This window comes from Vigna radiata, chromosome 3 (assembly GCF_000741045.1).
Source record: "Vigna radiata var. radiata cultivar VC1973A chromosome 3, Vradiata_ver6, whole genome shotgun sequence".
NCBI lineage: Eukaryota > Viridiplantae > Streptophyta > Magnoliopsida > Fabales > Fabaceae > Vigna > Vigna radiata.
This window is the reverse complement of record NC_028353.1, coordinates 389056-403903: the sequence shown is the minus strand read 5'-3', so window position 1 is coordinate 403903 and position 14848 is coordinate 389056. Positions and strand designations below refer to the sequence as shown.

Sequence of the window (14848 nt, the reverse complement as noted above, 5' to 3'; positions counted from 1 at the left end):
CCTTAAACATATGATACTATATCACTAGGTCAATAACTCACCATATTATTTTAACAAATAATTAAAAACAGAAGCTAACATTTAATTACTAATATAACAGAAATTAACGTTTAATTGTTAATATTCGTTCTCTTAAACTATATCTAGTAACATTTAGTTTATCTTTGAAGTTTCTAACATGTGTAACATTCTCCTCAACTTTGAGAATATCTGAAGCTTCCAACATGCTTAACATTCTCCTTAATTTAAAGAATTGCTCTAATTTGAATGGCTTGGTCATTGTATTATTAACTTAAATTTGCTCTAATTTGAATGGCTTGGTCATTATATTATTAACTTGAATTTGCTCTAAGTTGAATGGCTTGGTCATTATATGTTTGTTCTTCTCATAAAACACTAGATTTTTTAATAATTATATATAGTAGAATTATTGTCACATAGATCTCCATTATCCTTTGAATTTAAATGCATTGACATGCACAAGAGGTAATAACTATATACTCAATTTTTGTGGTAGATAATGTGATTACTAATTGTTTCTTTGAGAGAACCTTGAGAATGCTCTAGATCCAAATAAAAATACATATCCATAAGTACTTCGATCATCTATATTCCCAACAAAATTACTATCAAAGTATGTTGCAATATTTTACATTTTTCCTATTTTTGTAGTGGACGCCTAGTTTAGATACCTAAATATTTTTTAGCTGCACACTAATGAGATTTAATGGGACTGAACATAAATCTGATGATCAAACTTACTCCATACATTAAATTTGGTTAAGTTGTAGTTAGATACATAAGTCTGTCAACTAATTGTTTGAACAAAGTTACACTAACCTTGGTTCCTGCATCACTTTTTTTTCTTTTACAATCATGTTCCTAGAACAATACCATTATGAACTACATTACAACTTTCCATGTCAAACTGTGACAACACGAGCATATTTCTTTTAACATATAAAGATTCCACTTGAATTTTGTATCACTTTAACATTCAAAAAGTATCTTATTTTGTCTAAATCTGACATATCAAATTCTGTCATTATGGATCTTTTAAACTCATCACACATATTCTCATCATTTATAGTATATATCAAGTCGTTCATATAAAGACTTACATTAAATTTTTACCTCCCTTCTTTGATTTTGAAAACAATATATTTTCATAAAAATATCTATCAAATTCATTTTAAACAAAACAAGTCTCTGTCTTGTTGTACCAAGCTCTTTGTGTTTGTTTAAGACCATAAAGTATCCTTTTTAATTTGTACACTTTCTCTTCCCGTTTTTACAAATCTGTCTGATTGTTGTACATAGATCTCCTCTTTAAGTTCTAGCTATATTATGTTGTTACAACAAGAATTAAACGAATTGTGTCAAGTTTGATCACGAGAGTAAATATTTCTATATAATCCATTCTATATTATTGTACATACCCTTTAGCTATCACTATATACTAAAATATTTATATTTATTAATTCAAATATCCTAATAATACTTCACTGTATTGATAAAAATAAATAAAATGATCAACAAGAATGAAACAAAAGCATTCAAAAGAAACACTTAAAAAGGTCGTACATTTCACTCTGAGGTGAGAGTAGCCACATAATGGTTTAAAATTGTATATTGAAAAGAACGTAGAAAGATGATGAAAGAGTGTAGGCTAAGGCAGGTTGTCACGAGAATTATGTGCAGATTTTGGGATGTAAATGTGGTGTGGCCAATGAATGCAGTGGCAATGTCTCATCCACCCGAACTTTGATTGGGCACACATATCCATACACCGATTATTTTCTTACAAATAAAAAACAACCGACAACGGCAAATAACAATACTATGCAAAAGCGCGTGTGATGCACCACTACAAACAAGTGTCAAAACATTATAGGTAACAGCTAAAGGTTCCTTAGATCCAAACCGTTTATAACATTATACCATCGTGAAAATCAATGATGTACGGAAGTCTAGCCGTACTCACAGACGAGATCTCATTTTCTTTTAATCATTTATGTATTATGAATTAAGTTTAATTTTTACAAACATTTATATAAAATATATAAATATTTATTCTTAGCCATAGTTTTCTTATGTAATATTTAACATCTACAAATATTTTACATCTATTTAACATTAATTTTTTACTATTCTTTAATCTCTTTCCTTTTCATAAATGCAAAAGGTTTAATTTTCTTTATGATGTTTTCTCTCATATTGGATTGTCAAATAATTATTTTTAATCTCAGATTTTTCTGTTTTTAAGTCACATTTTACCATCACAACAACTATGACAAATTCTGAGAAAAATATTCATGAACTTATCATAAATAATATTTGTTATTTTTATGATATAGTAATAAGTTGTCTGACTGTTTTTTAAAACCATCTAGTTTAAAAATGTATATTTTTCTGTTAATTACAGTATAAGAATATTTAAAAAAGAATTTGAATCTGTTCATGTATTAGTGTGTAGAGTACATACATGTGCATATCCAATATTCCAAATTGGAAACGCGGCTTCACCGACACCACACTATACTATAGCTGCTCAATGTTTCTATTTCTATTGTTCTCATCCTTTTGCTATATAGAAACGACATATGACAAATTATAAACTGTTATATTAGTTCTTAACTATTTTCTGTTTTTCTTTTACACTTTATTTTTCTCTTTTCAACATATATATTTATTAAACCATTCAAATTATATTTTATTTAAAAATATAAATAGTAAACAATCTGTTTAATTATCACTGTGAACATAAATGAATCAACATAAGTTACTTCAAAATAATAAAAAAATCTCAAATTATAATGATTTTATGGTATTTCATCAAATAAATGAGGACACGAGAAACTGGAAAAAGGAGATTTCAATATAGAGAAAATAAACTATATATTAAAAACATAAAAACGTTGGTTTATATACAGAAGAAAAGGATATCAGAAAGAAACTAACTAACTAAAGAAAAACTATATATCTTAACAAAATTCTAAACTTCATTACATACAACATCATTTACACCTATAAAAGACAAATGCTATTATCTTTCTGTTATGAGTTTTCAACATCTACTGCCTTTGAAAGAAAATGACTACATTGAAAAATATTCAACTGTTCAATTTAACAATATAATCCTTATAATAATGGTAATAAATATCAAATCAATTTTTGTAATATTTTTACGGGTAATGATACATAGACAACATTTTTTGACAACATTTGAATATCATCATATGTATTATTGTGTGATTGGCCCAAATGACACAATGACACCACCATGAACCAATTACACAATAACACGTATGATGATGTTCAAATATTATCAAAAAAATGTTGTCTAAGTATCTTTGTCCTATTTTTACTCACATCATAAAAGAAATTTATCTTTCTGAATTACCTCTCTCTCTCTCTTCTCTATACACTGAACAGCATTCCAAATTCTAGCTATGATATTCTCACACAACACTTTCTAGATTTTGCTGTAGTGTAGTGTTGGCCAAACATAACTCAACAACCCCACCTATATTGCAACTCACTCTTTACTTTCATACTCTTGTTCATTTTCATGTCTCAACACCCCTGAAGGCTGCAACTGTGTGGCATTCGAAGCAACAACTTTATCTTTCTTTTCTCTCACCTCTTAACTCTCATCTTCTTCTACCAAAAAAAATAGGGACCTAAACCTCCAATCTCCATGGCTGATGCCACCAAGTATGTTCCCATCGGTGGTGCCAACCTCTCCTCCGACCTCAAGAGCCTCTCCGCAATTCTCAAAACCAGAAAAACAGTAGCTTTTGCATACGCTTTCGTAATTGCCTTCGTGGCTTTCACTGTTTTCTTAGCCTTTTCTCCTTCTCCAAACGCTTCCTCTCCCTGGTTCACCAACATATTCTCTTCCACATCGTCCCCAGATGGTTCCTACAAACCTCAAATCCCTTCCATTTTCTCACTCCTTTTCCCAAACTCTTCTTCACCCTCTAATTCCTCTGATCCACTGCTCAACAACACCAACACTTCTAGATCTGCAAATATTAATGCCACTTCTCTTTCTCCTCATCTCAACACTACCTCACAAACTCAAACTCTCAAAGCAACCTCCTTTTTAAACCGAACACAATCCTCGGCTGTTTCATCCCAAGGTCCGGTTCCTTTCCCAACCGCAAACCAGACCACGAATTCTCACGCTCCAAGTCTGGAGGTGAAATCTCCACCACCCCTTGTCGCTGAGGAAACATCTGGTGGTGGAAAAAATCACACTTTTAACACCCCTGAAGCTAAAGCTATTACCACTAACCAAACTACAAATGCTACTGCACCTGCAACACCTGCAACACCTGCAACCAATGTTTCAATTAGTTTCCCTTTCCAGAAAGTTCCACATCAGAACTCAAGTTCTAATTCTTCTGTGAAGGCTGATTCGGTAAAGGGTGTTGCTTCGAATGGTAATTACACGGCTTCTCTGGCGAGGAAACGGATTAATGGGAATAATCACACTGAGGGGAACGATGAATCGATGGAGTCTCTCATGAAGTGTGATTTTTTTGATGGAAAGTGGGTTAAGGATGATTCTTACCCTCTCTATAAGCCAGATTCTTGCTCTTTGATAGATGAGCAGTTCAATTGTATTAGGAATGGAAGGCCCGATAAGGAATATCAAACGTATAAGTGGAAGCCTAAGGGTTGCAGTCTCCCAAGGTATTGGAAAATATTGAATTTTGTTGTTTTTAGTCTTAGGTGGCAAAGGTTTTAATTTCATTTTGTTGGTGTTTTGTTTGGCTAATGGGAAGCTGCTGTGTTTTGTATTGTACTAGAATTGATTCATTGGTTGTTTGTTTTGGGGTTCCCAATTTGGTTGAATTGGTAATAGGTTGGATGCGCATCGAATGCTGGAATTGTTGAGAGGCAAGAGACTTGTTTTTGTTGGCGATTCGCTCAATAGGAACATGTGGGAGTCTCTGATTTGCATATTGAAAAGTGCCGTGAAGGATAAAAAAAAGGTTTACGAAGCAAATGGAAGAGTTCATTTCAGAGGCGAAGCCTTTTATTCATTTATATTCAAAGTGAGTATTGAACTCTCTTGTGTTTTAGCTTTCCGTAATTGTTTTGATTTGTTATTCTTTGCGTAATAGAACTCTGGTTTGGTATAATCAGGATTATCACTTCTCTGTGGAGCTTTTTGTGTCTCCATTTTTGGTTCAAGAAGGAGAAATGACTGATAAGAATGGAACAAAGAAGGAAACACTCCGTCTTGATTTAGTTGGTCAATCTTCGTCCCAATATAAAGATGCAGATATTATCATCTTCAACACTGGCCACTGGTGGACTCATGATAAAACCTCTAAAGGGTATGACATGACACTCAACATCCATTTCATTGCAATGGATAACTATTAACTGTTTGATTTTCCACTTGTATTCTTATTCATGGCTGGTTCTTAAGTTCCAAGATTAGAGGACTAAAAATTGACCCTGACAATTTTCAGACAGGACTATTACCAAGAAGGCAACCATGTGTACTCTGAGTTAAACGTTCTTGAGGCATTCCGAAGAGCTTTAACTACATGGAGCAAGTGGGTTGATGCCAACATTAATCCATCCAAAACCGTGGTCTTCTTCAGAGGTTATTCTGCTTCCCATTTCAGGTAAAGTACAAGTAATTTAGTTTAAACACATTTTTGAAATCTTAGGATAATTTCTGTTTCAAGTTCATCACTTGTTAGTAGAGAATACATTTATGGAGCACCCCCATATGATTATGGTGCTAGAAGACTTAGTCATAACTAGAAAGTTCTGAAACTGCAGTGGTGGACAGTGGAATTCTGGTGGGCAATGTGACAGTGAAACTGATCCAATTGAGAACGAGAAGTACCTAACTGAGTATCCAGATAAGATGATTGTTTTGGAGAAGGTGCTAAAGAACATGAAAACCCGTGTGACGTACCAAAATGTGACTAGAATGACAGATTTTCGAAAGGATGGTCATCCTTCAATATACAGGAAGCAAAATCTAACTCCTGAAGAAAGAAAATCGCCATTGAGATACCAAGATTGCAGCCACTGGTGCCTTCCTGGTGTTCCTGATATATGGAATGAGATTCTGTATGCCGAACTTCTAATGAGAGAGTATCGGAATCAGCATAAGCAGAAGAGAACATAGGTAACGAATAAACTTGGAGATAAGTAAGATATGCAGTATACCATTTTTGTTCCTACGCATAGAAAGAAAGCATATACAGAAAAGGCTTTTATATATATACACCATTTGTGCTGCAATAAATTTTTTGATATGGATGGATGACATGAATCTGTGAAGAGGAGAGAATACAAGGGTGGTTTTGTTTATCAGTGTAAATTATTATCCTTCTTTTGGATCTTTTTTAAGCCTCCAATTCCTATTGTAAATCTAAGTTCAATTACATTTTATTTATTATAATCAAATTATTGAATTTCAAATTACCTGATTCACTATGCTTCTTCGTGTAATTGTGAATTAGCCACTGATTATTATAATAAAAAATGTGTAAATGAAACAAGAATTCAAATACAGAAGAGAAGGTGACCAGGAATCCTAAAGAGAAGGCTCATGTGGTTGTTCTCTTTACACGTTCTTTTTCTTCTTTTGAAGTTAAGGTTCATGAAAAATCAAATTCTTTTATCTTCTTCACATTTATGTTACTTGGTACCACTGAAATCCTTTTCTCTTCCCAAAACAAATTCCCTGTAAACATTTCCTTTTTTTTTTTAAAAAAAAACTTAATATAACTTATTTAATATTAAAAAGAATCCACGTTTGACCTCATTTTTACACTAAAGTATGGCCATTAAAAAAATTACTATAACAAAAGATACATTAGAGTTGATAACAATGGATAACAATAGACCAATCTGGTGCAACATGAGTTTAAAACCTGGGTTTGATTTTTGAAAAAATTATTATAATAAATAAGATAGTTTAAATATATTTTAATTATTGCAATAGAAAAATTATCATAAAAATATTATAATTATAATTGTTTTTTGTAAAATTAATTTTGATAAATGTCTATTTATTTGATTAAAATAATTTATGTAATAATTTTTTTTGTGTGTAATAAGTTAGAAAAATAAAATTAAATAATCATATGATAATAGGTGAAAATATCTAAAGTAAAGTTAGAAATTAGTAATACGAATGTAAAACATTTAGGTTTATTTATAGAAAATATTATTTTAAAAATATTAAAAAATTATTGATTTTTTTTTTTTAAATTATCGAGAAAAAAAATTTTAAATGTAGAAAAATATAAATATTCTTAATAAAATTCTGATAACATTTTCAAAATATAAAAGGTATAAAATTCAAAAATACAAATTCAAATTAGATAATTATCTGTTGAAGTTATTAGTTATTTAAATTAAAGTTAATAACTAAAAATAAATAAATTACTTTGTAATAAAATAAATTACTAACTTTTTTCAAAAATAATTTTTTTCTTCTAATTATTAACTTTAATTTAAATAACTAATAACTTTAACAAATAATTATGTAATTTGAATTTGTATTTTTGAATTTTATACCTTTTGCATTGTAATATTTTTATAAAATTCTATTAAGTATTTTTTTATTTTGCTATATATTAAAATTTATATATTTTTTTCTAAATGAAACTTTTACAAAAAAAATTCTATACATTTTAAATATTTCCTTTAAATATTTTTTTTATAAATAAACTTAAATATTTTACATTCATATTACTAATTTTTAACTTCACATTAAATTTCTTTTCAAATATTTCTACCAACAATCATAATTTTTTAATTTAATTTTTTAAATAATCACATAACTTATTTTAATAAGATAAATATGTAACATCTCATTTTAATAGTGTAAAACTACTAAATAAAAATGTTACAAAATTGATAACTAACAAAAAGAAAACCTAGAGATTTCTTAAGGAAAAACGTTAACACCTGATTAACGAAAACCTAACTATGTCGTTGCTTCACTCTCACGCCACACTAAATCAACTGGCCCTAAGCTCATCCCATTTAAAGTGATCATTACAAAAGAGAAAATAAGCACACACAAACATGAAAAGATAAAAGGGTAAGCTACTATCAAAAGAATAGAACATGAAATTCACAAACTATCATATATTATATTTCACTTTCAAACTTAAGCACAACACCTAAAAATATTATAGCATCTAGATTCAAATATGTGAGTACATGTGTTGTTGTCGAGCTATGGCGAGTTGTGCACTTGTAGTGGTGGAACAGTTGGCCTACCTAAAACTATCACATAAGGTTAGTTCGTTAAACAATGCCTTAGGCCAAGGTAAAACTCTTAAACTAGGACCTCCTGCTACTCTCATCACATGCCTCACCCTTCTCTTCTTGAGAATGAATAACCATTAGAGTGTCAAGAGAATCCTCGAGACTTGGCTCCTAAAATCATACACACACTACTGGAAACAATCATTAAGAATTTTTCCTTGAAACTATCTTCAAATCATACTTGACCATATACATAACCTCATGCATAAACCATTATATTCATCTACCATAAACATATACATAAACATGTTCACAAAACATAAATATTCATTTTCTTATGAGATAATCTATTATCAATAATCGATTATTCCAGAGAGTTTTAAGCAAATACAACAATACCTACTGAAATAATCGATTATCAGATTTGGTAATCGATTATCTCAGAATACCTACTACAATAATCGATTATCTCATTATACCTACTACAATAATCGATTATTAAGTTTGATAATCGACTATTCTAGAGAGTTTTTCAACAAAGATATAATTCTGACTGAAATAATCTATTATCAGGTCTGATAATTGATTATTCGTGTCAGTTTTTGACAACATGATTTTCAAATTTGGTTCCACCTAAAACTCATCAAAGTGACGAATTTAGTATTCTTGAGACAAGAATTGATTCAAGAATAGGTTTATAACCACAATTGAATACCATTTTGCTCTTTTGTTCAAGAGTTAGGTGTGCCATATCAAACCAATACTCTAAAAACTCCCATACCAAATTTACTCATTCTTTATTAGACTTTGGTGAACTAAGATGCTACACAAGTCTTAAATGACTTTAAGACAGACTTCAAACACCAAATTTACTCCTTCATTGATTCCTTTAGAATTTCACATGTTAAAACCCCAATTTGAATCCAAAAACCAACCAATTCTAAACCAATTTCTCACCAAAACTCTAACCTAGTACCAAAACATAATTCAATAGCATAAAGACCAACCCAAAAATAGACTTTCTGTCATGCTTAGCTTATCCAAACTAGTTTCAATTCAACAATGGTTCCATACAATTTTCACAAACCAAATCAAATGATCAAGTTATTACTATTTAAAAACAAGGTATTTAACTTCTCTTACCTCACAGAGGACCCAACTGTTCTACAAGAGCTAAGATAACTCCACTAGCTCAAAGAACTTTACTTGAATCTATAATGCATAGAAACACGATTAGGGTGTACTGTTAGAATCATTGATTAGTAGAAAGTCTTATAGAAGACTCAAATGACACATGAAAATACACTAAGGCTCGCATACAAAGAAAACAAGATAGACCAAAGAAAAAGAGTAAAAACTATAGATTACTCTTTTGGAGAAGCTAATCGAGTAAACTTGAAGATCTTTCCACTATAATCACTCAAACAGTCTCTAATATTCAAACAGAAATGCAACAGAAGAACTTTTAGATAGAAGTTAGAGAACTTTAAAAGAATAGTTCATAAAGAGATATTAAAACTCGTTCCTCAAAAACTATTTATATCAAAATCTTTTAATATTAATCGAGTATATTTAATTTTAAAGTACTGTCACTTATAAAATATCATTTTTTAATTCTTTACAAAATATACATTAATCAAAATTAATTTTTAAAAAAACCAACCATAATTATAATATATTTATATTTTCTTATTTATTATAATCACTCTTGAAATTTTTTATTCTCAATTAATTTATAAATATCAAATTAAATTTATTTTTTAAATTTATATTCACATAAATGTATAAAAAATTATAAAATTTTAATAAAGTAATTTATCATTAACAAATATACAAATTTAAAAAAATATTGTTATTAATTATTTTTAAAAAAGTAAAATTCTAATAAACAACCAACAAATTAGTTATCACAGATTACAAATATCTGTAAATAACATTTTACGTCACTTACCACCCTTCCACTACTATTCGCATTTGCAAATCAATATGTAGGGTATCCGATAAAATATAGGCACATATAAGTAAAGGAAAATATGATTTAAATTGTCATAACTTGTTTTCAATCAGGACTTTCACTTTTTTTTTTTGGGTATCTTATTTAAAAGGATGAAAGGTTTAAAAAATTGTGAAATATTTCATTATATCATAAAAAATGAAAAAATATTAAAATTTTTATAAGCATATAAGAAATATTAAACGTTATTTTGTGAGTTTGATTTTTCCATTTCGAACTTTATGTATTTTGCATAAAAGATTATAATATTTAAAATAAAAATTATGAAGAAAAATTATTGAATTTAAAACACAAGAAACTATATATCTTCTTTCTTCTTTTATAAATTTTTAATACAAAATATATTTGATTTATAAGAATTATTTTCGACAACTATGATTTAAAACTAGCTAATTAATTATGTTATGAAACGTTAAAGTGAAATCTCTTTGTAATTGTATTTTTTTATATACATATATTATAAAAATAAAGGCCTTGTCGATCCTTCAGAATTATCCTTAATACACTTTCAGTACATGTTGCTTAACTACAAATAAGTAAAAAATAATTAATGAGTTTAAACCTATATATACCCTTTCTTTAGTCACTTGATTGTTTTTTAACCTTTTTGTCCATGTGTATGAGCATGTATAATATGTTTATATAAGATTTTAAAAATGAGTTATACTTATGTTTCAAAGTATTTAAACCGTAATACAATTTTTTTTTACTCTTATTTCGTTTTTTTTTACTCTTATTTCGTTTGTTTTTTACTTTTTTTTTAAATACAAAAAATCACTTTTGTTAGAACTAATTTACTTCTATCATTAAACAACCTAAAAATAGACACTATAAAAAAAAGTAATGATGTATGTTGTGTATAAATTATGTATGTTGCGTATAATTATGTATGTTGTTTTCTTACGTATTAAAAGAAGACAGAAAGAAGTTAAGTGTGAGATGAAAAATATTATTAGAAAAAAGTCTTTTTAATAATTTTTTTTGATAAATTTTTCACAATGAATATATGATAATTTGTGATTGATCCGTTTTAAATATTTTTTTTAGAATAAATTTAAATAAATCAATAAAATATAGTGACATGTGACCTATTGTAAAAAAAATTATTAAAAAAGAGTTGTTAAAATATCATTATTCTATAAAAAAAAATTTTTTTAACAAGTTTTAGAAGAAAAAGAAGAAAAAGAAATATAGAAAAAGAATATATAAAAGTTTTAGAAAATGTGACATTTTATACAAAAGGAAAATAAGGGATGAAGTTGAAAGTCCATTGTTATGATTTATACCTAAACAAGAAAAATAGGTCAATCAGAAGAAGCACTCCAATGGGTCATGTGGGCCTGACAATATTCTGGGCTTGTTCAGATAAACACTATCATTGTTGGTGGCGGAAGCAGCGGCGGAGGTGGTGGTGGCGACGCGTTCACAGGAGGGACACATGGTGAGGGTGGTAGCCGGAAGTTGCATGAAAAACGGTTCACAAGTTTTGAAAGCCCTCAGTTCTTGCAGTTCCTTCTGTAACCTCTTATTCTCTTCTGACAGACTCTCACAGCACCTCTTCAAGTACTCACAATCCACCTCTGTCTGCTTCAACTTTGTTCTGTAATAATCGTATTTTCATCAGAAAAAGAAAAAGGAAACAAAAGAAACAAACATGGTTTGTCAAAGTTCTCAGTTACCTTGCCCTTCTGTTCTGAAACCAAACCTCCACTTGACGGGGACGCAGATTTAACTCTTTTGCAAGAACGAGTTTCTGTTTCTGCACTTTTTTACATAAAGAATAAGAACTATAACAGTACCTTGGTTGAAACAGTGAAAGAAGGAAAGTGAGAGTTACTAACGGGATTGAGAGTGGTGTGTTCTTTGAAGCTGTCTTCTAGAAAAGCTGATTGTGTTTTGGAGAGTCTGAGTTTCTTCCTTGTTGACCCGTTTTCGTCTTCTTCGCTATCACCCTCAAAAAACTTTCTACTGTTTCTGTAAAGTTCCATCTGAAATGACGACACTGCACTGCTGTTGGGGGACGAAAGTGCAGCACCGTCTTCCGTGTCATCAAGCGCCCTCACCGGTGTGTCTTCCATGCCTACTGTTACAGGAACGAACATGCAGACGCATGAGACGATGAAAGAAAAAAGAGATTAAGACGAAGGGATATGAGTGTTTACATGCATGGGAGAGGCATGGAATAGGAAGGCGTGGAGAAGGAAGAACTGGTGTTGAAGGAAGAAGGTGGTGAAGCTGAAGGGGTGGATCTGAGGAAGCTCTTGTGTGGTGAGGCAGTGCCACGGAAAACCCCATTGAAGCATTGTTTGTGTGGCCTAAGCTCAAAGCCAACTCCATCTGAAAATGGAAAAAAGATTGTGTGGTTTTGAGAAATTCCCAAGAGATAATGAATATTTGTAATTCTATGTATTACTACTACTGAGTATGATGAAGGTTTTTAAACGAAAGTGAGAGTGGTGCAAGAATGAATCCTATGACATACAATGTTTTCGCTCTGTCCTACCACATCATATCCAATTTTTCTTGTCACCTAAATACTACTTTTTTTTTTACCATTTTCTACTTTCTATGTCAGTTTTATAATCAACAACGTTTGTCGGGTTGTAAGGAAATGTATGACTCTTGCCTGTTCTGTGAGTGTCTTAGGAATTGCATTCTTAATATGTGGAAGTAGGTTACAACGTTAGTCATGCCCTGATCCTTGTATTGTTTTTCCTTTCTGAATTCGGTTTGGTTATTCTCTTCCAATTCTTAAGTCCAAAAAAATGAGAAATAAGTGGTCAATGGAAATAAAATAACCAATCACACACAGGTGGCTTCCAACATTGACCACAACCTTCTGTCTAAACTGAGAAATAAACTCATTAACAAAAAAACATCACGAACATTGTGTCTGTTTGGTGTTTGGAGTTTGATAACCCATCATCATAAATATGATTTTTCTTATCTTCACGCTTCCTATTTTTACAATTATCAAAGGAAAAAAAATTCCTTTAACAACTCTTTTGAAAATAGAGGTAAGGATTGCAGTTTGCATAGAATATTAAATCTTTTATCTTAGTGATATCTTGATTTGTAAGAAGAGAAGAATAATAAGATAAAGTGAAGAGATGCAATATATGGTGGTTTTGAGATGATTGCAATAATTGAAGTGATGCAGACTGTAATGATAAGGTGTAGTGAGAGAAGAAAGAAGGCTTGAATTATTGGTTAGGACAATCTCTGAGAAGACCAACAATGGAAGAAAGTGAACATCATGTAATCATTGTTAATGGAATGTATAGCCCAAACGAAGGACCTGTGTTTTCTTTTTTGTCTTTCTGTCACAAAATATCAACCTTTTCTTTTTCGTAATTGTTTTTACTGCATTCAAAAAGAGAAGACTTTGGTTCATTTATGTTTAAGATTTTTTAGTATGCATTTAGTAAAGGATTATGATATTTTCACAATTGATTTTAATAACTTTTTCACAATAGAACACGTTTTATTATTTTTTACAATAGCAGTGACTAGCAATGGAAGGTGTTGAACTTGTTTTTCTTGTGTATTTTTTTTTTCAGTACAGTGAAAATAAAAGAAAAGTGCAATGAGAGAGATGAGAATGGGGTCTTTTGGAGAAGAAGATGGTAGAGGCTTTGCCTCTCTTTTCCCTTTTTTCAGTTCTTTTTTCTCTGCTGCATCAAAAGTTCGTGTCTTTTGTAATTGTTACGGTTCAGAATGACACATCAACATTCTATCTATCTGTGTAAAAACTTAACACCGTTAACGATTTTTAACAGCAGAAGCTAATTTGTTTCAAATTAGCACTCAATTGAGAGACTTTAAAAGAATGACCAAATTGGAAATACCTGACAAAAATAGAAACGCCTAAATAGTTTAAATATTAACCATTGACATTTTCTAATTGATTGATCAAAATCAATAAATATGAATAATAAATAATTACAATATATTTAGAATTGTGAAAAGTAGTAATATTTAATGTATAAAACAAATGTTCAGCAGAAAATAGCAAAGATGTATTATTTTGTTGTTGTTCCTTTCTTTACCAAAGAACTACTTCTCTTAAACGTTAAAAGACAACACAATCATTCCTTCCGATTTTGAGAAGGAAATATTCCACAGAAAAAAGAAGATGAAGATGAAAATAGAAACTATGTTAATCATGTAAAATAAGAGGATTATAACTGTATTACATTCAGAATAACCATTAGGTATGTTGTACACTTTATACATACACACACACACATATATATATATATATATATATGGGTTTGTTAACATGCGTACGTCTGTTTTTCAGTTGGTACGTTTTAACGATGTGTACCGGATTATAGTAGACAAATATATCCTCATTTGTCATGGATTCTAAGTTTTAAGGTTAAGGATATTTAAATAATTTTCATTTTCAAAACTAAAAAAAAAAAAAAAAAACCCTTACTCACCTCCCTCATTCCTCTGAACCCTTTCTCTTTCATCTCTCACTCCAACATTTTCTCTGTCATCCCTACGGTTGTCTCAATAGATATTTTCTCTCTCATCTTAACATTTTATCTGTCATCACTCCAACAT

At 30.1% G+C, this 14848-nt stretch overlaps 2 protein-coding genes across 3 annotated transcripts; one reads left to right on the top strand and one right to left on the bottom strand.

Moving 5' to 3' along the window:
* The first annotated feature begins 3475 nt into the window (after positions 1-3475).
* Positions 3476-6471, top strand: LOC106757923 (protein trichome birefringence). Its single transcript, XM_014640778.2, has 5 exons — positions 3476-4701; positions 4874-5066; positions 5158-5351; positions 5490-5648; positions 5809-6471. The coding sequence occupies exons 1-5, from the start codon at positions 3701-3703 to the stop codon at positions 6161-6163; spliced, it is 1902 nt and encodes a 633-aa protein (XP_014496264.1). The 5' UTR covers positions 3476-3700; the 3' UTR covers positions 6164-6471.
* Positions 6472-9428: 2957 nt separating this feature from the next.
* On the bottom strand, positions 9429-12735 carry LOC106757426 (homeobox-leucine zipper protein HAT14). Of its 2 annotated transcripts, XM_014640096.2 has the most exons (5): positions 12439-12735; positions 12118-12359; positions 11956-12035; positions 11563-11876; positions 9429-9474 (listed from the first exon to the last, which is right to left on the bottom strand). In XM_014640096.2, the coding sequence occupies exons 1-4, from the start codon at positions 12611-12613 to the stop codon at positions 11585-11587; spliced, it is 789 nt and encodes a 262-aa protein (XP_014495582.1). In that variant the 5' UTR covers positions 12614-12735; the 3' UTR covers positions 9429-9474; positions 11563-11584. The 2 variants fall into 2 exon arrangements, with proteins under 2 accessions (XP_014495582.1, XP_022634669.1); XM_022778948.1 differs by lacking the exon at positions 9429-9474 and having other exon boundaries at positions 11506-11876; positions 12439-12734.
* Between the last annotated feature and the right edge of the window lie 2113 nt (positions 12736-14848).

Excerpts from the sequence above, each read along its gene's own strand:
- LOC106757923 (XM_014640778.2), top strand. The coding sequence starts at position 3,701 with ATGGCTGATGCCACCAAGTATGTTCCCATCGGTGGTGCCAACCTCTCC. Across the intron at positions 5,067-5,157 it reads TTTATTCATTTATATTCAAA|GATTATCACTTCTCTGTGGA; the intron begins GTGAGTATTGAA and ends TGGTATAATCAG. Across the intron at positions 5,649-5,808 it reads TATTCTGCTTCCCATTTCAG|TGGTGGACAGTGGAATTCTG; the intron begins GTAAAGTACAAG and ends CTGAAACTGCAG.
- LOC106757426 (XM_014640096.2), bottom strand. The coding sequence starts at position 12,613 with ATGGAGTTGGCTTTGAGCTTAGGCCACACAAACAATGCTTCAATGGGG. Across the intron at positions 12,360-12,438 it reads TCCATGCCTCTCCCATGCAT|TAGGCATGGAAGACACACCG; the intron begins GTAAACACTCAT and ends TTCCTGTAACAG. Across the intron at positions 11,877-11,955 it reads TTTCAGAACAGAAGGGCAAG|AACAAAGTTGAAGCAGACAG; the intron begins GTAACTGAGAAC and ends CGATTATTACAG.